This window comes from Protomyctophum parallelum (genome assembly GCF_964188405.1).
Source record: "Protomyctophum parallelum genome assembly, chromosome: 9".
NCBI classification, from domain to species: Eukaryota; Metazoa; Chordata; class Actinopteri; order Myctophiformes; family Myctophidae; genus Protomyctophum; species Protomyctophum parallelum.
Genome location: NC_139706.1, coordinates 35,311,941 through 35,335,536, shown reverse-complemented (window position 1 = coordinate 35,335,536; position 23,596 = coordinate 35,311,941). Strand labels below are relative to the sequence as shown.

The 23,596-nt window shown below is 42.7% G+C and overlaps 4 protein-coding genes across 5 annotated transcripts; 2 read left to right on the top strand and 2 right to left on the bottom strand.

The window, feature by feature from the left end:
• Window positions 1-7: 7 nt before the first annotated feature.
• wdr53 (WD repeat domain 53) lies at window positions 8-3,375 on the bottom strand. Its single transcript, XM_083773378.1, has 3 exons — window positions 3,303-3,375; window positions 2,248-2,742; window positions 8-2,035 (listed from the first exon to the last, which is right to left on the bottom strand). The coding sequence occupies exons 2-3, from the start codon at window positions 2,734-2,736 to the stop codon at window positions 1,295-1,297; spliced, it is 1,230 nt and encodes a 409-aa protein (XP_083629504.1). The 5' UTR covers window positions 2,737-2,742; window positions 3,303-3,375; the 3' UTR covers window positions 8-1,294.
• A 1,876-nt stretch (window positions 3,376-5,251) lies between these two features.
• neu4 (sialidase 4) lies at window positions 5,252-7,838 on the top strand (the record flags this gene model as incomplete). The annotated part of the gene is given in 5 exon segments (XM_083773235.1): window positions 5,252-5,452; window positions 5,890-6,145; window positions 6,685-7,113; window positions 7,116-7,155; window positions 7,325-7,838. Coding segments are annotated over 5 exon segments (1,440 nt in total).
• A 623-nt stretch (window positions 7,839-8,461) lies between these two features.
• On the top strand, window positions 8,462-15,389 carry lxn (latexin). Of its 2 annotated transcripts, XM_083774061.1 has the most exons (7): window positions 8,462-9,430; window positions 13,346-13,525; window positions 13,635-13,694; window positions 14,071-14,239; window positions 14,335-14,471; window positions 14,967-15,029; window positions 15,124-15,389. In XM_083774061.1, the coding sequence occupies exons 1-7, from the start codon at window positions 9,269-9,271 to the stop codon at window positions 15,238-15,240; spliced, it is 888 nt and encodes a 295-aa protein (XP_083630187.1). In that variant the 5' UTR covers window positions 8,462-9,268; the 3' UTR covers window positions 15,241-15,389. The 2 variants fall into 2 exon arrangements, with proteins under 2 accessions (XP_083630187.1, XP_083630188.1); XM_083774062.1 differs by lacking the exon at window positions 14,967-15,029.
• LOC310865076 (elongation factor G, mitochondrial-like) lies at window positions 9,846-20,970 on the bottom strand. Its single transcript, XM_083774060.1, has 18 exons — window positions 20,782-20,970; window positions 20,203-20,358; window positions 19,148-19,280; window positions 18,816-19,020; window positions 18,087-18,203; window positions 17,742-17,892; window positions 17,370-17,524; window positions 16,900-16,984; window positions 16,653-16,790; window positions 16,462-16,563; window positions 15,889-15,945; window positions 15,651-15,788; window positions 15,478-15,560; window positions 12,283-12,445; window positions 11,972-12,116; window positions 11,676-11,836; window positions 11,519-11,572; window positions 9,846-11,413 (listed from the first exon to the last, which is right to left on the bottom strand). The coding sequence occupies exons 1-18, from the start codon at window positions 20,854-20,856 to the stop codon at window positions 11,270-11,272; spliced, it is 2,262 nt and encodes a 753-aa protein (XP_083630186.1). The 5' UTR covers window positions 20,857-20,970; the 3' UTR covers window positions 9,846-11,269.
• Window positions 20,971-23,596: the final 2,626 nt, after the last annotated feature.

The window sequence follows — 23,596 nt, the reverse complement described above, 5'->3', positions numbered from 1 at the left end:
CTGTATGGTAACTGGCTGTACACAGAAAGTAAACCAAATGTTTTTCAGGCACAAGGACATCAATATTGGCTTTATCAAGCTATTAGTTTCAACCATCTCAGTAACCAGTTCAGGAGTACAAAGCACTCATTATCGCACTATATTATAGAAACAATCCCAAACCATATATTCAGATAAAGCTGTGAAACAAGACCAGCAGAAAGTCATACCCTCAATGAGTTAAATGAAAATATCTTGAAATTAATTTACTATGTGAAATCAAATGTCTGAAGGTATCCGATTCCGATATTGCACAGGGCCTTATTTGATTAAGATGGAATAAAACCAAGAGAAGCAGCTGTCATGCAACAGTTCAGGCCAACCTGACCTTTCAGCTGAAGGCCAAATCCCATAGATCAAGTGCATTAAATGCTGTTTCTAGTATGCCTGAAATTCCCTCTGGGATCAATAAAGGTTTATCTTATCTTAAAGCATTTCATAAACACCTTATTAGTTGAGTATTTTCCAGCAGTTCTTGCATGCAGGTATGCTCTGACAGTGAAGTTTGGTAGCAGATTCAGTTGGGGCGCACACTTAGTTTAGACTACCGGTAGTCATTGGTTAGACATGGGTTAAGGTTAGGTTTAGGTGTGCGGCCCCGTGGGAGGTTAGGTTTAGGGTGAGGGTTTGAGATAGGTTGTAGTTGTAGGACTAATGACTGGTCTAACCAATGACTAGTCTAAACCAAAAACTCTAAACGAAGTACTGCACCCGATTCAGTTGGGGCAGACATTCAGGTGTTACAAGCAAAGAAGCTGAGAACCTTGCTCAATGTATTATATTGCATTGTTGCAAGTGAATCTGTGCACTTTCCACCAAATAAGACAACCACTTGTCATCCAAGGTCAATTTTGCCCACTTTTGGGGCATAAAATAAATTATTTAGATCTGGTCAATTTTATCTATAGAGGGAAGTCTAAATACAATATTTTATGCCCAAAAAAGGGGTGCAGTTTTAGACAGTTTTTGGTTTAGACTAGGCATTGGTTAGTCCTATAACATCTCAAACCCTCACCCTACCAAACCTCCCACAGGGCAGCACACCTAAACTTAACCCATGTCTAACCAATGACTAGTCTAAACTAAGTATGCACCCCCCAAAAAAGTATACCTGGACCAGGGCTATTACCTTTATAGATAACAAATCTGAGAAATGAACCTCCGCTCTCCACGGTCATGGAGATGCTGGAATTATCCAACTACCAGGCAGCTTTGTACAATGTATTCAAAAGAATGTATTTCTATGTGGCCGGAGCTATAGCACAGATAAGGGGTAGATAGTCAAACTGGAGCTCTGATCTGCTACCACTAGACTGGGCTCTCCTTTCAGCAGAGCAGGACACACCCAGTTCACCTTGTCCCCATGGCAGAAAGTGAGACTGAGCCCGGACTTCAGCACTCTGCCTGAGGCTGATGACTGATCAGCACTGTGACCGGCCTCCACTATTGCGGTCTCCTCCTCCTCCCCCCTCTCTCCTTTTTCATCCTCTTCTTCCTTCTCAGTTTCCTTTTCCTCTAGCTGGACCTTAGATGGGGTCTTGGCATTAACCTGAGACGGCTGTTTAGCCTTTGCCTTGCCCCTGGCTTTCCTTCGATGGCCTGCTGGTGGTTGCAGCTTTCTCTTCTCCTCTGGGGCGACAACTGGATTCTGGCTAAGATCCCACAGGGAAACCTGGCCATCATTCCCCCCTGTGGCAAGCCAGTATGGGTGGGAGAGGAAACTAACAAAGTGGGCCTGTGATGCTCCCTGACTGTGTGCCTTAAATGCACCCTGCTGTTCAAGTTTAGAGCCACTGCCAACTCGCATCAGATGCACTCGCCCATCCTCGGCTGCACAAGCCACAACATTCCCACAACTGGCCACAGAAACACAGTGGACCAGAGGAGGGTTGAACAGCTGACCAGCCTTCTGCTGATGTTCCTCTTCCTCCTCTGTGACTTCCTGTAGGTTGAGGGTCCAAAGTGGGCGGGTTTTCTGCAGGCCCCACAGCATCACCTGCAAATGTAACAAAGAGGACATTTAGTCCTTGAGTGTGACACCATACAATTAACTTAAAAGGGAACTTAGGTAACGCACATCAACTGGTGGGTGCTGGGCTAAAGAGGCTTCAGTAGAGCCCACACACCAAAAACGTCATTATTTAACCATAACCATACAAGTAGTATCATTGATTTCACAACAGTCAGTCACAAGTGATAATTTCTCACTTGCATATCCAGTCCAGCAGAGACAAGGTTGTTGGGCCTGTGAGGCCGGAAGGCCACTGAAGAGCAGATGTTGGTGTGTCTACGGAGGGTCCTGCAGACTTTCCCCCCTGGTAGCTCCAGCACTCTCACTGCCCCGGAGTCATCAGCCACTGCCATGGATGAGCCCGTCTCATTCAGCGCCAAAGCATTGATCTCTTCCTCTCCTGCACCATGGAACTCTTCTACAATACCCTTAAAGTTCCGTGGGTCAAGCACACTCACTGTCTCTCCATGAGACACATATAGAATCCCTGAGGCTGCAGGCGAGAACACCAGGCTTGTAATGTCCTCTTCTCCAGGCAAGGTGAGATGCCCTACAATGATTCCTTCTTGGTGCCACAGTGTTACTTCTCCACCCTCAGATCCAGAGGCTAGGACACCTTCTGGGCCTCCGGCAGCCCCAACACATAGTATGGAGGTGGAGTGTCCCTCACACCACTGCCTGGCCATGATGACCTAGGTTTGAGATAACAATAAACAGAAGAAAAAACAGACATTTTTAAGACTTTGGCACGATAGAATGAGCTGACCCAGGGGGTCCCGAGAGGGGCTACCTAATAGGCTAAAGCAGATTGTCATACAATATTAGTGTATGGTAGCCGGTTTTCTGATACCCCTAGAATTATCTGAAAATCCCCCCCACCATAAAATAATCAATCATGGTCAACTATTTTTTATTAAGGAGCTATCAAACCTCAAACACGCATTTTCAAATGAATCAAAGGTGTAATGCTACTAATGCTTTAACTGTCATCACTCACAGTTAACAGTTTTTGTATTGAGTTGTACTTGAAATGTACTGCAATTCTGCAAACTGTAAATAAATACTTCAATCAATCAAGGAGCTATATCTGCTAGTCTAGCTAGCCCTAGAATGTCTGTGATCTTACATACATTCTAGGGCTATCTGTTAGTCAAAACATATTGTTCAGCGACACAGCGTGTAATAAGATAGCAAAAACGTGCTATGGCATTACATTATACAGTATCTCGTTATTTGTTTGCACTTTGCATACCTTAATACATTCACTATAAAGCCCAAAAAGCCGTCAAAACACTCCAGACTTCCATGTGAGACCTACTGGTTACTGTGCTGGCATGCATAATGTCGCGCACTGAAAATAGCAGATATACAAGCTCACAGCGCGTTGCGTGCTAGATGCGTTGTGAGCTTGATTGTTGGCTATTTTTGACGCGCGATACGGCTATACGGCGATGTAAAACTCTGGTTTACGTCGCACATCAATGACGTCCGCAGACTGCTATATTATTCCGTTCCTTTCAGGGAGTTTAGTTTACTATAGTTTAGGTGGAGTTTAGTTTACAGACTACAGAGCAGGTTGTGGTTGTAATGTCCCGTATTCTACAAGCCTCCGGACCGGAGTCCTTCTGATTTAAAGTTTAGAACCATGACATAATGAAAAACATGTTGCCTACAAGTTACAACCACTTTTTTGAATAACAGTTTGCAGAATGGGTACATTTCACATGAAAGCACAACTCAATACAAAGACTGTTACTGTGGACGACACACTGATCAAGCATTACACTTGTTTACAACCGGGTCCACTATTTTCAATTCATCAGAACATTTAGAGAACACTTCTATATGATTGATTGAATACTGTTTGCAGAAAAAGCACAGGAAAGTACAGTTCAATAGGCCTACAATCAGGTCACCTATTAAGAGGATTTGAATGGCTTGTTAGTTGTTTCCATTGGGTTCCTCGACTTCCTCCATAATAATTATATTGCACCAGAACTTTCCAGGCAGAACAAGATACTCTCACCACACTCACGTGCACACACACGCACACCTGCACACGCAATACCTGCACAGTAGCCTACACACACACACGCACACACACGCACACACACACACACACACACACACACACACACACACACACACTCTCTCTCTCTCTCTCTCTCTCATGTTGTAAGCGAATGTTGCACAATGGTTTCCATCTTGCTGATTCATTCAAAGCTGCAGATCTGATGAGTGTGGTCCATTTCTGGGTCACTGAACAACACCCCATACAGCAACACTGAATAGGGGACAGGGCAAGCCACAGTGGCACACACACATTCTCACACTCTCAACCACAAAGTGTAGAGAAAGTGTATTCAAATGCTGACACATATATTCTCACAAAGCTATCAGTTCACATGCACCATCAAAAGACTTAACTGTAAGTATACTCTTTTTTCTTGAAGATTAAAATCTACTGTCGTTTGCTCATTCAGTACATCATCATGTATGCCTTAATGCTTAAGTCCATGTAAGTGTCCATGTGGTACCATTTGTCCTCTGAGTTAAATGAACTGTGTGAATTTCATTGTGTAACCTTTTGAATGTGTGAGAAAGTATAATGGATGGATCTATAAATATAAATAATAATAACTTTGTTATAATTTTAGGCCTGGGTAATATGTACAAAATCAAATATCACAATACTGTTTTACCAAATACCTCAATATTGGTATATCACAACATTAAAATGTCCAAAATCTAGTCTTATATTGACATGTGACCATTCGACAAGATAAGCGAGGAGCAGACAGAATAATATCTTCATTACACTATTCTCATTATACTTTCAGCTGCCGTGGATCAAATGCCAGCCGGAATCCCTTAAAATCACATCTCTATTCCCTGCACATTGAACCTAGCTTACTTACATACAGTTCAGGGACATACAGTATAGACTGATATGGCTCTCATTTTGTCATCAGTTTCTCAGTCAATGGTGAAGAGGCAGCTCCACTGAGGATTTGGAATCATCCCAAAACGCACGCACGCGCGCGCGCACACACGCACGCACACACACACACACACACACACACACACACACACACACACACACACACACACACACACACACACACACACACACACACACACACACACACACACACACACACACACACACACACACACCACAGTAAATACAAACGGTAGAATATGAGATCGGCACATTTCCCAGCAAGGTCAGTGCTGTTCCATAAGGAGGATAATGGAATAACATATCGAGTTCCAGCACTGCTCTACATACATCGCTCCAATTCCTTCCTGGCTTTCTGTGAGGAGAGACTCAGCCCCTCTGACTCCCAGGCTCACCTGCTGGTCATGAGGAAAGGAACCTTCTATAGAAACTATGTGGAGGTTAGTGTAGCTACCTTTTGGTTAGGATATGGCCCCCATAATGGTCTTGGATTTGGTTATAAGGTTATTTTAGTTTTCTTAATACAGTGCAACACATTTCATAGTGGTAATATGCACATTGAGCTAGGCTGACATGGACAGAGTGATATGATAAGCCTTTTGTCTTGAATATGTGAAAGAGGGGTTAACGGTAAACGGTTAATAAAAGCAGAAAAACATCACAGCACTATGTCCCTTCCTTTATTCTCAGTTCTTCTGTTTAGTATCCAACCTCCTCTTTTTTTTTACACCAGAATTGTTTCTCCCTTCTATCTTTGCCCCTATCTTTTTCCTTTTCTCTTGTCCATCTATATTTTTGCCTTGACCAAATACTCACTTTGACTCTTCCTATTTATTGCCTCCCTTCTAAATAATTTGTGCCTTATCTTGCATCCCAGTGGGACGACATGCGTGTTTTGGGTAGTGCTTATCTACCGGGCCACCGGTCCATGAACCCATGCCCCGTGTACGATGAGTTCACAGGTACCCTCTTCCTGCTCTTCATTGCTGTACTGGGCCATACCTCCGAGGCATTCCAGCTTGCGACAGGAAAGAATGTCACACGACTCTGCTACGTGTCCAGCACTGACCACGGGGACACCTGGGGACCTGTGAATGACCTCACCAAAAGGGTCATAGGGGACACCATTAAAGGTAAGGAAGGGTAAGCATCATGATGCTAACTTCATCACCTTATTTTGAAACAACCAATTCTTGTTGCTTTATTATATCAGACAAGGCAAATACTGTATATTTTCCAAAAATCAGACCCATCTGAAGTGAGTGGTGCTGTACTGTACTGTACTGTACTGTACTGTACTGTACTGTACTGTACTGTACTGTACTGTACTGTACTGTACTGTACTGTACTGTACTGTACTGTACAAGCCCTCCTCCCTGGCCTGTGTGTGTCTGTGTCTGTGTGTTAGGCTGGGCAACAGTGACACTTGGTGGTGAACAAACGCTATAACGCTATTTTCGTGCTCGGACACAGCCAGGGACAGACCCAGGGACACAGCCACACACATAGCTGTCTATAGGAGTGGTTGCACCACTCAAAAAGGCATTTAAAGGTATGACAGTTATTTAAGAAGAAAAATAATAACACAAAATGTAAACATAAAAAAATGTAATCAATATAAATGTTGGATGTGAAACAACAGTCACACAATAACCCCTCCCTCGCCCTGCAGAATGGGCTACCTTTGCTCTGGGACCTGGTCATGGCATCCAGTTGAAGTCCGGTCGCCTGCTGGTTCCAGCCTACGCCTACCACATCGATTGTAAAGAGTGCTTCGGCCAGTTCTGCCAGACCACTCCACGGGCTTTCTGTTTCCACAGTGACACCCACGGACGCACCTGGCAGTTTGGGGAGCTGGTGCCGGGGCCAGAGAGTGTTGAGTGTCAGGTTGTGTCTGTGGACGAGGAGGACGGGTCCAACGTGTTGTATTGTAATGCACGCAGCCCGTTGGGCTACAGGGTGCAGGCTCTCAGTCTGGATGATGGAGCAGTGTTTCAGAATGGACAGCTAGTACAGCGGCTTGTGGAGCCTCGGAATGGTTGTCATGGTAGCATTGTGGGATTCCCCGCCCCTATCCATTTACATCATCCCCAAGCTAATTTACCTCTTCATCACAGACAGTCCCGATACTGGAGATCCTTGGGTCTCTCCACTCTAGAGTCCTCTTATAGTACAAGCACACACACCACCGTAACACCCTCTATCAAACCCTCAACCACTCCCACATCCATCAGCACCACCATCCCAACTACCACAACAACCCAGGCCTGTACATCCACCCTAATCACTACTAATCTGTCACCCAATCCTAGGTCACCCCAGAACTTCCTCACTCCGACCTGGGTAGCATACTCCCATCCAACATGGCCTAATGTACGTAAGGACCTGGGGATTTACCTCAGCCTGTTCCCCCGTGACCCAGACAGCTGGCGTGGTCCCTGGGTGATCTACGAAGGTCCCAGTGCCTACTCTGACCTAGCCTATCTGGAACTACCACCCTCCCCTGGTGCCCCTCCTGTCGTCGCCTTCGCCTGCCTGTTTGAGTGTGGCACCAGGACAGCTTATGAAGAAATCTCTTTTAGCATCTTCACCCTCTATGAGCTTATCGATAACCTCCCCCAGAACAGGCCCATTGGATGTGAAAGTCAGTTCTGCAGCAGAAAGCAGACCCACAGCAGAAAACCGCAGGAAGCCAAATTCCCTATGACAAGCCAGAGTTATAGAACACATAAGGCTCAAAGTACAACACATCCCAGAGAGCTGCCACAGTGTAGAAACAAGAGTGAGAAGCACAAGCGAGTGAGTGAGCTGTGCTGTGTCTCTTAACTGTATCTTCATTCTTCAAGGGCTGGCATTTTAAAATAGAATGTTATATATTACTTACTGATTTATAGACAAACTATAAAATGTGTTCTGTAAAGCATAGACCTCCGATAGGGTGGCGCTTCATCTATATTCTATACGGTCTTGTGGTGCTTCTGGCACCATGTTCCCTTTTGGCCAATATAACTGCATGATGCATGTGACCAGTTAATCAGTTATTATTCCATTGTCCATGATAATCCTTTTTTCAGTATTGTGACGTTCGGTTAAACTGAACAGAAAATATGTTCATTCTGTTTGACAGGCCACGTCCACTCTCGCACCCCCTTTAGACCAGAGTGAAAAATCCATCCATGGAAAGGGATCAACCTTTTCACCCAGTTTTGTGCAAATGTGTTTGTAATTGCTTGAGATGTCCTACTAACAGATAAAAGGCAAATGGATAGGTGGGGGTGAAAAATATTACCTCCTTGCCTGGCAGAGGTAACAATTTATACCATAGGTGCATGAGTCACATGACAATCACACATATGGGGATTAAAACAATGTATAGACTCAAGAATGATGCACTATGGCGACAACAAATGTGTGCATTCAGTTTGGGAAAAGTTAGTAGGAAAGGGTAGTGTCTGGTCTTCTGTGTAGCGTGATTCATTGATGACCTTTGAGTTCTTGATGTCGAGATTTTGTCTTTGTGACTTGTGATCAGCTACTGTATTGTCCTTGGACAGAACCCCAAGGATTTGTTAATAAAGTTTTGTTTAATACCTGTACATTTTGTCTTGAGCTCAAAGAGGGCTGTGAGATTTATCTATACATGTGTTAAAGTGAAAGCAGATTATACTAATTACTAGATGTGAGTTTCAGGTCTATTACTACTCCACATGGAAACAATTTGTTGTGATGATTTGATGTTCTCATATGAACATGATTCATATCTGACATTATATAACTGACTTCATCCAGCCATGTCGTTTTCCAAGGCCATTTTCTACAATAATTTCAGATTCTTCACTTATACCAACCACAAGGTCAAATCAAAATTCTATGAGCTAAATGATAAGCTGCATCCAATCAAGTGATCATGTTACCCACACCTATTTAATCAGACCCCTAAACAGTTTCACACCTAGTCTGTTGCAGTTAATTTTAATGAAGGAGTTGACAGCTTGCTGAGCAGAGTTTGAGAACACATTACATTGTCCAGAACCAGATAAAATGCACTTAATGCAGCACTTTGTTTAGTTTTCCTGCTATCTAAACAGACTGATGGCAGCTGGGTCTGGACAGCTTCTTCTTTCCCCTTCCCTCTTGCATAACTACACTAGATTAAGGCTCATTTCCCTGCCTGCACACAGAAAACTCCAGCCTCTCCCCTACTCTGTGGCGTTGGGCATTTTCTGTGTACCTACAAAAACTTGACAGTGCGGATTATGACTTTGAAGATCCTTGTTGTTCTGACCTTGTTGAATGTGGTCAATGGGAGCCCTGTTGTAACAGTCACTCCTGGATCAAGATCAGTGGACTTGTCAGCCCACCCAAACAGTGTTCCAAACACAGCAGGAGAGGGAAATCACTGTCAGACCTCTAATGTGGTAAGGAACTAGCTCTGTTGGCTTATCTGGGTGATGCCATTTTGAGACGCTTAACCAAGGTTGGAATTGAACTTGTATTGTGACGAGACTAGATATTGTCTGGGACTTCGAATATTGTAATATTGTGAGAATAAGTGTTGTCTTTTCCTGGTATTAATGCTTAAGCCGCATTGTAGATACGTCATGAGCTTGTAGAGCTGCTATTTTTGGCAGATTTGAAAGAAAATGTATCGTCTCAATATATTATAGTTGCAATATTGATAAGAGATATTTGGTGAAAGATATTGATATTCGATTTTTCCCAGCCCTACTCAATATATTTTGATTACTTTAATTCCTGGTGTCTTTTTGACCCCCAACCAGGGGACATATGCCATTTCTTCAAACAAGAAGTGTTTCAGAGGAATAGTCCAAATAAAGGGGTAAAATTTATTCTGAGATCTCTACATCAGGAACAGTCTGTACATAGTACAAATCTAGCAACTGCTCGTCCAAACAGATTGTTTCAGATATTCATTGGGCCTCATTCAGCAATGTTATCTTAAATTTCTCTTGTATTTTCTCTTAACTGTCTGTTAAAAATAAGAAAAGCCTACCTGGGACTCAATCTGTTCTTAAAGGACAACTTTAGTTTTTTTCAACCAAGGTTCATGTTTTAGGTTAGAGAAAGTAAAAGATGAGTTAATTTCTTTCCATTTGCTGCTTTCTTTAGTTTTAGGGATTTTAGCTGTTTTTGACAGGGGGGCGGGGGCATTTGAGCATGGGGCTAAATATGTATTTATTTACTTATGGCGATTTCTTTTTTTTATTATTTACTAGTCTTACTAGAGTAAATAGACCCCAGGAAATTACATCTGGCCACAGAAGATCACAGGATCTACTGAATGTGAAGGAGGCCTACTGGGGGGGAAGCCACACTGTGTGTCATAGGCTCAATATGCAGTTTGACACATTCAGTAGATCTCGTGATTTTTTGTGGCCAGATGTAATTTCTTGGGGTCCACTAGGACTATAGTAAATAATAAAAAAAGAAATCGCCATATTTTGTAAAAAAAAAAAATATTTAGCCCCATGCTCGAATGCCCCCGGCCCCCTGTCAAAAACAGCTAAAATCCCTAAAACTAAAGAAAGCAGCAAATGAAATTTTTTTTTTACTTTCTCTAACAACCTAAAACATAAACCTTGATTGTAAAAAACTGAAGTTGTCCCTTAACATCCAAATCTTTTCTTACCCAGGTGTGCTGAATGATGAATCTCACTTGAATTTAAATTAGACAACGCCCCAACGGCCCCTAAACAGTGGGCGTGGATGGAGATAAGGGTGCTGGCTGCAGAAAGCAGAGGCCAAATGGGGATACAATTATAATAAATACACATTTTCATAAGAATCTAACAATATGCAGGGAAGAAATACAAGTATTTACAATAAAAGATCTGACTTGTTTTGAAAGCATTTTGAATTATCTTTACATTTGCATTCTGTGCCCTTGATGTGTTTTGCATGTTTTCCACGGGAGGTCGCTGTCCGCTAACCTATGATGGTTTTGATGATTCACGTGATCCTTCCCAACACTTTGGAAATCGTTGATCACGTGACCATTAAAAAAGATATGGTCTTGCACGCGTGTAGGAGCCAGTAGAAAACACCACTACAATGCATCCAATGTGCGCAGAGAAGGCTCTCAATCACATATATCATTAAAACGGATTGACGCGTATGGACCATGATTATTGGGAGGTGAAAAAACATGGCACAGAAAGCGTTAACTTCAGATTGTTTGGATGCTTAGGGTGGGAGTTGCTCATGTCATAGTCCAGTATATTGTTGGGTTACAGTTTTCAGTTCTTAAACTTCTTTCTTTCTTCGTTCTTCTTGGCAGGTAACTGTCCTGTAGACTCCAGGTATTTATGGATGAGATCCTCTTGTGTGGATGGGAGGCAAGGCTGATATCTGCTATAGTCCATGGTGTACTCTCCCTTTCCCTGGAGGCGGAGAATCAGGAAGTTATTAGTTATTATTACTTAATTATACTTAATATAATACAGACTGTACAAGACTGATATCAGCTCATTTCAGCTTTGCCTTACTTCTGTACAAGAGCGCAGCTCAGTGGCGTAACCAAACATGTCATTCAGAGGAATCTGTAGGGAGCAAAATAAAGTTATACCAGTCAAATAATGTGCTAAGAGGGGTAATAATGTACTATAAGGGTTAAGAGACTATAAAGTTAACTACTGTACTCACATCTGCATATAATGTAAAGTATCCTTCTGCCCCATCCTGTCCTGTGATAACACCATGGCGCCGGTTAGCACCGGCAATTACTGTTCCCTGAAACTCCTGGGGCGCTACAATTTCTACAGACATGATCGGTTCTATTATGATGGCGTTTGCCTTTTCCATGGCTGTAGGACAAAAAAAACAGAGAGAGAGACAAACATGTACATCAGCACAATATCTTGGAAACACTGAAAACCATTTAAGTAAACAAACAAAAGTAAGCTCTGTGGAGCCATCTGTGATATGAGCAGGACCCTCACCTTGCTTTAACGCGCCCTCCCCTGCACGGATGAAGGAGAGCTCATTGGAGTCAACCATGTGACTCGCTCCATCCTCCAACACAAACTTGAGGCCTGAGATCTTGTGTCCACTCAGAGGTCCTTTCTCGCAAGTGTCTTTGAATCCCTGGTGGCGAATGGAAGACGTGGATGAGGGAGGACTTTAAACTTAAACGACAGTTTAAGTACTCAAAATGCATTGCTCATATCTGTTCTGTGGTATTCAAATAATGTTCAGAAGTCTCCCTTTGTGACCATTAAAGCGGAAGAGTTAGCAATTGCATATATAGTACCTTCTCAACAGCTGGCACAAACTGCTTGGGGATATTGGTGCCAACAGTCTGGTCCTCAAACTCCACCTTGGTGTAGTGTTCTGGCTCCAGGGGCTCTAGAAATCCAATCACTTTACCATATTGGCCAGAACCACCAGACTGCTTCTTATGGGTGAAGTCAAACCTAAAGGCAAGAGTCTGAATTTACTTCCATCCTAACAGAATAAGATATTCTAAGTTGCAGCATGAACAATATAAATAGAATATAAAATAGTTGTAGGCCCCACTGGCAATTGTGTCACATTAAAGTTGACCATATTCACACGGCAGCCATTTTGCTATCTAGTTAATAAATTAATGCCACCCCAGGCATTTCTTCCCAACACGCAAATATGACGAGAGCAAAACGGCCGCTGTCAATACAATTACATAAAGGAAGAAAAGTACATCTGTCTCTTTAAGAAGGGGGCAGTCATTGCCTACCAGGAACCTGTCTCTTTAAGAAGGGGGCGTCATTGCCTACCAGGAAGTTGGACTGACAGAGTATTTCCTTAGAGTATATATTAACGTATTTCTAGCAGATCTGACAAGGGATCTCATCTTTCCATTCATAGGCAAGATCCTCCTTATAGTCACTATCTTTCACATTATCGGCCTTCTCACATTGTTTTTCCTTGGCCTGTACTTTTCTTTCCCCATCTGGTAAGTAAAGCTCTCACTATGATTTCCTGTTACAACCATTCCTTGTCTTGAACTAGAAAAGCATGTGAGCCTCTACTTTGGCTGTGTCTCTCAAGTCTGTATTCTGCTCTGTTCTAGCTCATCTATCCTTACCACGCTACTTTTCTCTGTGACTTCACTCGTTTCCTTTCCGTTACTTCAAATTCAGATTACACCTGGATTACAGGTTAGAATTTCAGTGAGTGCTCAGGACCGAGGATAATAAGGACCCGTGACACAGCCCTCGTCCACACCAGGGGTTCAAAGTCCTCTGCCACACCCCCTCTCTCTCCCATATCAGTTTGTTTCTTCATGCTCTCATGTCAATCTCCCCTTTCAATATTTTCTCTTTCTCTGAGAACAGGAGGAAGTGCCACCAGAATTGTTGGACACGGTTGAAGATGATATGGCAACTGGAGAGTTGATTCCCGATCACTTCCCTGCCCAGAGGGCAGCCAATGTGGTTCGACACTACCTCAATACCCTCTATGGCTCACCTTACCGATGGGTTGGATTGCAACGGGTTTACAGTGCCAAATCAGAGGTATTATCTCATAAGGCTGACTTAGTTTGATCTAAATAAACAGTAATTATTAAGATATTATAAAGCTTAGTCCTGACAGTCTGATTATTTTATGTTCTTTCTTTGTCAGGACGTAGAGAGTGGGAAGAAGTATCAACTAGAGATCTCAGTTCAGGAGATGATCAGCAATGTAAGATTGGCTTCATTATCACACTTTACTTTTGCACTAGGTGTAATGGCCCCATCCATGGAGCTTTGTAATATAAATTTGTATATTATATAACAACTTGGCAACACTGCATAAAGTTTTGACTGATAAACCCTTGGGTATGACCGAGTAGTGAGCACTGTGGATTATAACATGCAGTTGAATATTCTGCCATTTTAGACAGAACAAGCACTTTTGCTGGAAAGATGTATTGCAGCTTACATTAGGCTGCATTCAGTTGATATATTTACCGTCTAGCTACCATGGTTACATGACAACAATTAAATCTCCACTTCTTGCTTTGCCCCGCCTTGATCTTTTTATACTCATTCTCTGCCTCTCCCACCTTGTCATGCAGACAAAAGCAAATTGTTCTGCAGAGGTGGTATTTCCAGGAGAAGAGGTTAAAAGTGCACCGCAGGTCAATGCCTCATGTGAGGCCCTTTTAACAATCAACACCACAGCTCAAGAGGAGGCCTTGTACGAACAATACAAGACCAGTCAGTTGTCAACAAATAATTTACCTGGTATGTAAAAGACGACAACATCTATAGCAAAGCAATCACAACTCATACAAGAGGATTGACTATAATTATCAGTCATGTTGACTTTCTGATTTCAGATAACTATGGTCACATTGACAATAGCATGAAGCCTTTCTGGCATTTGGGGGGTGTGGCTGCCAGTTTTGTGATGCTGAACGAATCCACTGAGAACACCCTCTACAACATGGCTCAGGTGGCCAATGTCACACAGCTGGTGAGTTTTTCCCCACTGAGGACTGAGTACACTAGCCCTGTTTGGAACCTCACCCTCCGCCATTAGCTCCAAGAAGAGGTTCGGTGTCTGGATATCCCTGCATAGGTAGAAATGGTTAGAGCCCGTCCATGAGCAGGTGCAGTAGAAAACCCTTTTCGCAGTATCACATCCAGCATTTTTTGAGAGCTACAGATGATTTAATTTATTAAAGATTATATCTGTTGTATCAGGAAATACCTTTTAGGATACTGCAAAAAGGATTTTCTACACTGCGCTTGGACGGGCTCTACCCATTGCTACCTATGCAGGGATATCCCGTCGCGGAACCTCTTATCGAGCTAATAGCGGAGGGTGAGGTTCCAAACGGGGCTAGGGGGACACAGGATTAAACTGCAGCAGATTATACTGCAGTATTGTAGATTGATTAACATTGAAATCATGTTAATAGTAGGCCTAGGGGTAACTGATAAAGCTGACCCATTTCCATCATTACAGGAAACCGAGAACAATCATTTGAGGTTTAACTATCATATTCTGCTGCATGAGATGATTTCCCAGGTAACTATCAAAACAAATGCATCCCATTTTGAGCACAAACACTGATGGAGCTGATCTCAGAATAATTCCATTTGCAATCTATGTAATGTTGCAGGAGATTATCCACTGGAAGATGCTCGTCACTTGGGCTCCAGCAGAGGGAGTCAACGTCCTGCAGATGGAACAACTGCCCTGCAGATGGAACAACTGCCCAAGTGCCATGAATGTGTAGTGCCTACAATGATATAGGAAAATCCACACACTCCACCTATAGCCTCTACCCAGATCCTGCAGCACTTCATGTATTAAACTACTGGATTAAAACGTAAACATGTATAATATAGTCACTCCAAATGGCATGCAGTTTGCAACACGGAAAACACCTTTGATAAACTGTGTTACAGTTCATTAAAAAGCACCATCTCAGTTTAAACTGTACATTGCATTTTTTGATGAGTTCAGTACTTACGGTACAGTGCTGGTGACAGTTTCTCTGAAAGCTACCTTGGGCTTTCCCATCACACAGGGGCAGTTGTATTCCCTTTCCATCCTCTAGATTAAGACAAAAGTCAGTTACTAACTACAGTTATAATACACAATTTGTCTATCCTACATGAGAAAGCATTTTCACATTGTTTGTACCTGAGAGTAGATCTCTAGATGCAGCTCTCCCATGCCTGAGATGATGGTTTCTTTGCTCTCTGTGTCAAAATGAACTCTGAATGTTGGGTCTTCTCTTGTGAAGCGGTTGATGCCTTTGGAGAATTTATCCGAGTCATTCTGGATGAGAGTATGAGTGAAAGAAAGAGGCTAAGTGCAAACTTCAGATATTATGTAGCCTTAAACAATCATATGGGGAGAATAGTGTATTATGTTTTACCTTATTTCCAGGTTTCATAGACATTGAAATGACAGCTTCTGGTATGTGAATGGATTCCTGTAGGACAGCCACATGTCAGTTTAACTTTGTTCAATATAAAATGATAACCGTCATAAGAGAACGCTAGTAGATCAGTTCAGACCACAATACTAAATCTATGGCAAAGGCAATCAGTTTAGTCAATGTACAAAAATAGTTTGTTTTAATATAAAACTAGATAAAGTGCCCCTCGGGTCTCCACTCTCCACCAGGCCAGGTCAGGTTGTGGCCTCCTGGTGGCGCTATAATAGGCCAATGTGAAAAGGGTGCCATTTGTTCTTACGCCTTGAATGGCAATTGGATGATTGGAGGCTATTTGTGTTATTATTAATACTATTTTGGATTTATATAGGCTTTTATAAGATTTTGATGTTATTAATAATGGTGTTAAGCACCATTATTAATCCTACCCGTGATGCGTTGTGAACTTAATCCTTATTTCACTGATAGTCTATCTATGCAATGTCACCCACAATCCCCACATTCTAGACAATGGATACCCCATTACCCCGTGGAGCAATTACTATCACTCACCATAGAGAGGTTGGTATTGTTCTTGGATGTGAAAGTGTCACCACTTGCACAGTCGATCCCAAACAGAGCACAAATATCTCCTGCATACACCTGATCAACATCCTGGAGTGGACAGAAAAGGATATAATAAGTTTGACTGAGACAGTGACTGTTGACACAGGCTGTGTGTTTAATATGTATATCATCCTGACCTGCAACTGGTCAGCATGGAGACGCACTAGCCTTGGTACTCGCACTCTCTTGCCTGTGCGTGTGTTGTAGATGTACTCAGACTTTTTCAGACAGCCTTGGTACACCCGCACGTATGTCAGCTGACCAAACCTCCCTGCCTAGTGGAGATAAGACAGGAAGTGACCGCCAATCTCAGGAACCGTAACCCTAACAATTAGTGAATTCTGAAGATGTACATGCTCTTAGTTCTCAAATAGCATCTCTCACCTCCAATTTGAAGGCCAGACCAACAAAAGGGTGCAAGTCGTCTCTCGCAGGGTCCAAGACAATCTTAGAGGTTTCACTGGAATCCCTGATTAGATCCATTGAAATCAGAACACAAAAATGAAATATATCACAAATGCCTTTGTGTATTTGTCACAAACAATACACAATAATGGAAACATGGAAATGTCATATCAGTGTTAACACTTGAATTACCATTTTTAAAATAGTTTTATTTTTGCTACATTGCTAATGTATCAACTTAACTCTGAAGCCCTTTCCACACAGTAAACTCAGCCAACAGTGACATGCGTTGAAATGTGACACGTTTTGTCTATTCGCAGCCTCGCAGTTCCAAGCGAGAAGGCAGGGATTGTGTCACTCTTAAGACTATAGAAGTAATAGAACATAAAAACGTGAACTGTTTTTTACACTGAGACTTAAATGCTCAGGATTTTGGTGTGTACACTCACTCATTATTCAAGATGGCATAGTTTGGGACCTCTGTGGGGTTGGGCAAGTAGTCCAGTACAGCATCCAAGAGAGGTTGGACCCCTTTATTCTTCAGTGCTGTGCCCACCAGCACTGGGCTGAACAATCGCTGCACTGTGGCTCTGCGGATTGCGGCCTGCGGAGCAAGGAAGTGAGATGATTATTATTATTATATTTTTTTTAAGTAAGATGTAGCTCAAATTTATGGTCAGTCTATAGTCAAATATTTTTGCTTAAGACTAATCGAGTTTGGCCCCTGCCGAATTTACAAATATGAAAATTTAAATAATCATTGTGATTATTTTTTCAATCGTGCAAACGTAATCTGCTAATACACACAGGAAGAGATTAACCTTTATGTCATCAATGGTGGGAATCTTTTCCTCCAAGAACATCTCCCCTAAGATTTCATCAGCATTTGCAACACACTCTATCAGCTCCTGCCGCCGGTCTGAAGCCTCAGATTGAAATTCAGCTGGAATCTCATCATACCGGATATTCTGACTGTAGAGGACGATACATAATATGATATTTAAAAACAAAATCCATTAACTACTGTGACCGGTTTACAAAAAGGTTAATTTAATATTGAATATACACAAATAAAGAGTACCATAATAACCAAAAACAGATGCCTTTTCAATGAATCCAACAAAACATTTATGTAAACTGAATGTCACCCTGTCAAATTCACTTACCCAAAAGGTCCTTCAAAATATATGCTTTGCTCCTGTATAAGGTCAATGATACCACTCATTTTCCCCTCTAGCCCAATGGGAATGTTCACGAAGGCTGCGTTCTGTTTCAGTTTGGTTCTGAAGGAGACAAACATATTGAGAATTAGGAAATAAACAGAAAGATAACTGAAATACATTTCAGGTGGCTGACCTGTGACGCACTGTAAGTCAGTCTTCTATCACATGTCTATGTCACGTGACAAGGTTTCAGTATGATCAGCCCCATTGACTTCATCAAACTTTTAACTAAATGTTTTTAAAATAGCATAAAATATGTGAAAAATATATAGTAGAGGTATTTCTGTAGCCTACTGGCACTGTGCATACTTGGCACTGACTGGTGCAGTGGTTTGCGAGATTACCTCCGCGCACACACACAATAAACACAAACTTCATTGTTGTCCTCTGCCAGGCCAGACATCTGAAGACCAGAGAGATGTTTTCAGATGTGTCTGTGAATTTGGCTACATATCTGATCGCTCTGGTTTCTCTTGCCATCTCCTCTTGTGATATACAGGTATAATTTAATAATCAACAAGTACATACTTCCGGATCAATGGCAACTAGCACTTTACAAACTGACTGACCAATCAACCATGCATGAACCATCATACTACCTTTGTGGTCGCTGCTAAATACATTATGTGAGAGATACATACTGTATTATTGTCCCTTCCATTTGTTTTGTACCTGAATTGCTGCAGTGCTCTGGCAGGGTTAGCACCCATGCGGTCCAGTTTGTTGATGAATGTGAGGAAGGGCACATTATAGCGTTTCATCTGTCTATTAACAGTCATGGTTTGACACTGGACACCTCCCACTGCACACAAAACCAGCACTGCCCCGTCCAGCACACGCAGAGCTCGCTCAACCTCAATAGTGAAGTCAACATGGCCTGAGTTAAGAAAAAAGAGGTACAGTAAGTAACAGTACTGTATGTTGTCCACTATTTAGTCTACAAACGGTCTGCATCATTTTGGTGGACTTGCTTTCTAGATTTACAAATAGCACTGAAAACCTACCTGGTGTGTCAATTATGTTGATGTTATTGTTTTTATACACAGTGTATGTGGCAGCAGACTGGATGGTGATGCCTCTCTGTCTCTCCAGTTCCATGGAGTCCATGGTGGCCCCCACACCATCTTTCCCCTTCACCTAAAAAACACAGAATTAAGGGATGAGCCAAGCGCTTTGTCTGGTGTTTATTTGTAACGTTACAAAGATGAATATTAACGGGCTTTTACAGTGTGCACGAGAAAGACAAGAGGTGACGAGCAGCGGCGTCAACTCCGCGGGTGCTCAGGCGCAGAAGCACCCACGGGCAAAATAATAAGCGGCGCCAATATCAATATGCAGTATATGCACCCACTGTCCTGACTGAAATGTCCCTTCCCCAGTGGACATGTTGTCATGCACGTAGTGACGTAGTCACATACCTTTGGCTTTACGGGGGCGCTTGGGCGCAAGATAGGTGTTGGGCCGCCGCCCATGGGCATTCAAATGCTAATAAGGTGGCTTTTGTTCTGCTGCCAGGTAGTTTCTTGTCGGGAAGGGCGACTGCAAAAGCATAGTGCAGTTCTACTATGGGAGTGATTTTGACAGTGAGCTGCTGACACTGCATCGTGACATGTTGCTTGCCATGGCAAAGCGGCATAGAGTTCCACTGTCTACCTTTCATGATGTCGTGGAGTTCCTCAAAAGTGAGGACGGGGGACCGCCATATCTACTTTACCAGAGGCCGTAAGACTGGTGAAACAAGTGCTGACTGTCCTTGTCACATCATGCAGCGCAGAAAGGTCCTTTTCAGGGCTAAAGAGACTAAAGACATATTTGCGATCCACAATGGGACAAGCAAGACTCAATCACCTTGTTCTGATAAACTGTCACAGATGCTGAAACAATTTAATGTGTTCGTTGTGAACTGAAACACTGTGTTCATTAGCAAACTGTAAATAAAGTACCAACCGAAAAAACAAAACTCGATTTTTTTCCACCACTGGGGGGAGGGGGGGGGGGCTGCACCCACCGCCGTTATAGGAACCTGACGCCTCTGGTGACGATGAATACGGGTGCTTACTTCGTGAATCTCAGCTATCCTGCCAGTGTAATAGAGTACACGTTCAGTCAAGGTGGTCTTCCCAGAGTCAATGTGGGCAGAGATGCCAATGTTGCGGATCCTTTCGTTGGGGAAGATGCCAGAGGAGGAGCATGTCCGACAGCTATTGATGAGCACCTGTCAATGAAATGACACGTACATTACACAGTTAATATCCACCAGGTATTTGGTCTGTTTCTTGATGCGAATGCACTGTGAAGGCCTACTGTTTATAGCGTTTGGTGTCATGGCCACAACAGTTCTGATATCTCTAATCTTAGCCCCAGTATGTTCCCTCAGCACTACGCTCATTCTGTAGCTACAGAATCATTCAATGAGCGTAGGGAGAGGGCACATATGGGGTAGCCCCGCTCGGAACCCGTACAGTGTAGTCAAGTGTAAACAAACTGTACGTAGGGTTCCAAGCGGGGCTACATATGGGGTAGCCCTCCAAGCAGAACCCAAATGCTACTGAAGTTTCTGACAAATATCAAAAAAGTTTTACGTAGGGTCCCGAAAGGGGCTACATATGGGGCTACTATTCTGATAGGCAAATGTTACCTTTTTGAGAGTGACGGTTCCTGGTGCGAGAAGGTGTGTTTTTCCTAAAGTTAGTCCTGCTTTCAGTATCCTCATATCGGCGGTGACCGGTGTATGGAGTCTGTCGACACAACAGCCAACCTACAGTCTATGTATCCAACACATTCACCCACGACACGAGTGGTTCAAAGTCACGCCGGTTCAAGCCGAAGCTCGTTGTGAAACAACACTTCCGCGTCTACGGAAAGTCAGAAGTGTCACAAGTTCCAACGCGTACGCGTTTCGAGTAGAACGTTTCGGACACGATTTGTAGACATCTCACTCCAACTCCAACGCCGCTAGCCTGCTGGCTGCTGCTGCATATGAGCTAAATCTACATGGCAGTGAGTGCACGTAGAATGTTCTGTGGTCACAAGAGCGGAAGTGCTGACCAGATGTAACTATTTGCAGAGTAAAGTCTTGACTAAAGATTTAAAGATGGACAAGTTAAAGATAAGCTTAGTTTTAAGGCTTAGGTTTATATCCTCATACAGACTTGATTGAAGTATATAATCCGACTGAGAATGGTTCTGGCAAGATGCCTTATAAAGGGTGGGAATGGCGTAACGACTAGGTAGATGACGTAACAACTAGGTAGTCGTGACGTCACGGTCAACCCTGAACACGTGCTGCGGCACACCTAGGCTACAGTAGAACTGGGCCCCGAGAAGAACTGGGCACACAGGTGTCATCATCATGAGTCATAATCAACAATTGTATTATTTTGATCTTTTTTATATAAATATTTAAAAGGAGGTATTTGATTGCACCCCCCTAATGTAATTCCGCCTGGGACTTTTTGTGTTAAACTTTTTAGCGACATGCTTGCGCATGGTCCGTCCATCCATCCATCTTCAACCGCTTATCCATTGTCGGGTCGCAGGGGCAACAGCTCCACCAGAGAGCTCCAGACTTCCCTCTCCCGAGCAACACTTCCTCCTGGGGGATCCCGATTCCCGAGGCGTTCCAACTTCCAAGGCCAGTGAGTCGATGTAATGTAATCCCTCCAACTGCGCCTTGGTCTGCCACAGTGCATCGAGGACCTCTCTAGGGAGACGCTCGAGAGATCCTAACCAGATGCCCGAACCACCTAAGCTGGCTCCTTTCCAGGCGAAGAAGCAGCGACTCTACTCCGAGTCTCTCTTGCATGACTGAACTTCTCACCCTATCTCTAAGGGAGATACCAGCCACCCGTCTGAGAAAACTCATTTTGGTCGCTTGTATTCCCGACCTTATTCTTTCGGTCATGACTCATGACCCTTCATGACCACAGGTGAGAGTAGGCTGCTTTGCCTCAGTCACTCACACTTCGGGCCTGTCGGTACCTTGCAACTACTTCCGGAGTCCCCTGGAATAAAATACCCAGGTAGGTAGGCCTCCTTCTTCAGGCTTCCCTGACCTCTGCTGTCCACCAGGGTGTTCGAGGGTTACCACCCATTGAGGCACCAAACTGACCACAGCTCACAGCTGCAGCTTCAGCAATAGAGGCTTTGAACATTATCCATTCCTGTTCAATGTCCCCAACCTCCAATTATATGAAGATAGGTTGAAAATACTTGAATGCTTAAAAGGATACCTGGCTAATAAGACAAATATGCCTTAAAGCATTACAACTAAAATAAATAAATAAATACCTTAAATAAATAAAGAATCTTTCACTCAAGGAACTGCTCCTGTCGCAAGTTGATGATGTAATATGCCAATGTGTGGTCCAGCCCTATTATATGGAATGTATGGAATGCACATGCTAATAAAAAACAACTTGCAATATTTTTATTAGCATGTGCATTCCATACATTCATAGGGCTGGACCACACATGGACATATGACTTGTGACAGGAGCAGTTCCTATTGAGTGAAAGATTCTCTTTTTATGAAAGAAATAAATGGTTTTATTTTTTTATTTTATTTTAGTTTAAGGCGTATTTGTCTCATTAGCCAGGGATCCTTTTAAGACAAAGATGCATAGGCCTATGAATACATTTGCACAGTGCACTTATCTTTCTTATGTAAACTAAGTACCTGTTGCTGCTGCTTTGTTTACAGCCACGGAAACATTTTGGAGTCAGAATAAAACTATTTGTTTAGAACTCGAATGTGTAGCAATCCAACAATCACGTCATAGTCTATCAATACAGGAATAAAAAAAACAACAACAATAATAATTGTTTCAGATTAAAAGCATTTGTTTAGCCTAATAATTGTTCGGGGGCTATGTCTGTTAAAGGGATTGTGACATTAAAAAAAAGGTTTTGGAATTGTTCTTATTTTGTTTAGGTTTTCTAATCTCAATTGCACCCAAAAAACGTGATGTAAGAGCCTGCAAATCCCATATATGTCAATGGGATTTTCCAGCAGATGTCACTGTTTTCACTGTGTTGCCTGTTTTCATTGTAGCTCAAAAGGCTTCCAAACCCCAAAGAAAACTACAGACCAATGAAAATCCACTGAATGTTCAAAGTTCAGGTTTTTTGGGTGTAATTGAGGTCATAAAACCTAAAAGAAAAAAGAAAAAGAAAAATAAATGAAAATGAATGTCATAAAACCTTTAATTCAAACTATCATCTGAAGGAACACAAAGGAAACCAACACATAAGTCTACGTGTTTTTAAAAGTACTTCCTCTTCAACTTCAACTATTACTCAGACACACAGTAGCACAGCCACATCCCTTCCACACCCTTTACTTAAGCGCACATCAGCGCACACACACACACACACACACACACACACACACACACATGCCGGTACAGATAGTGAGAAGACGGAATAAAACACATCAAAATGCTTTTTAAAGG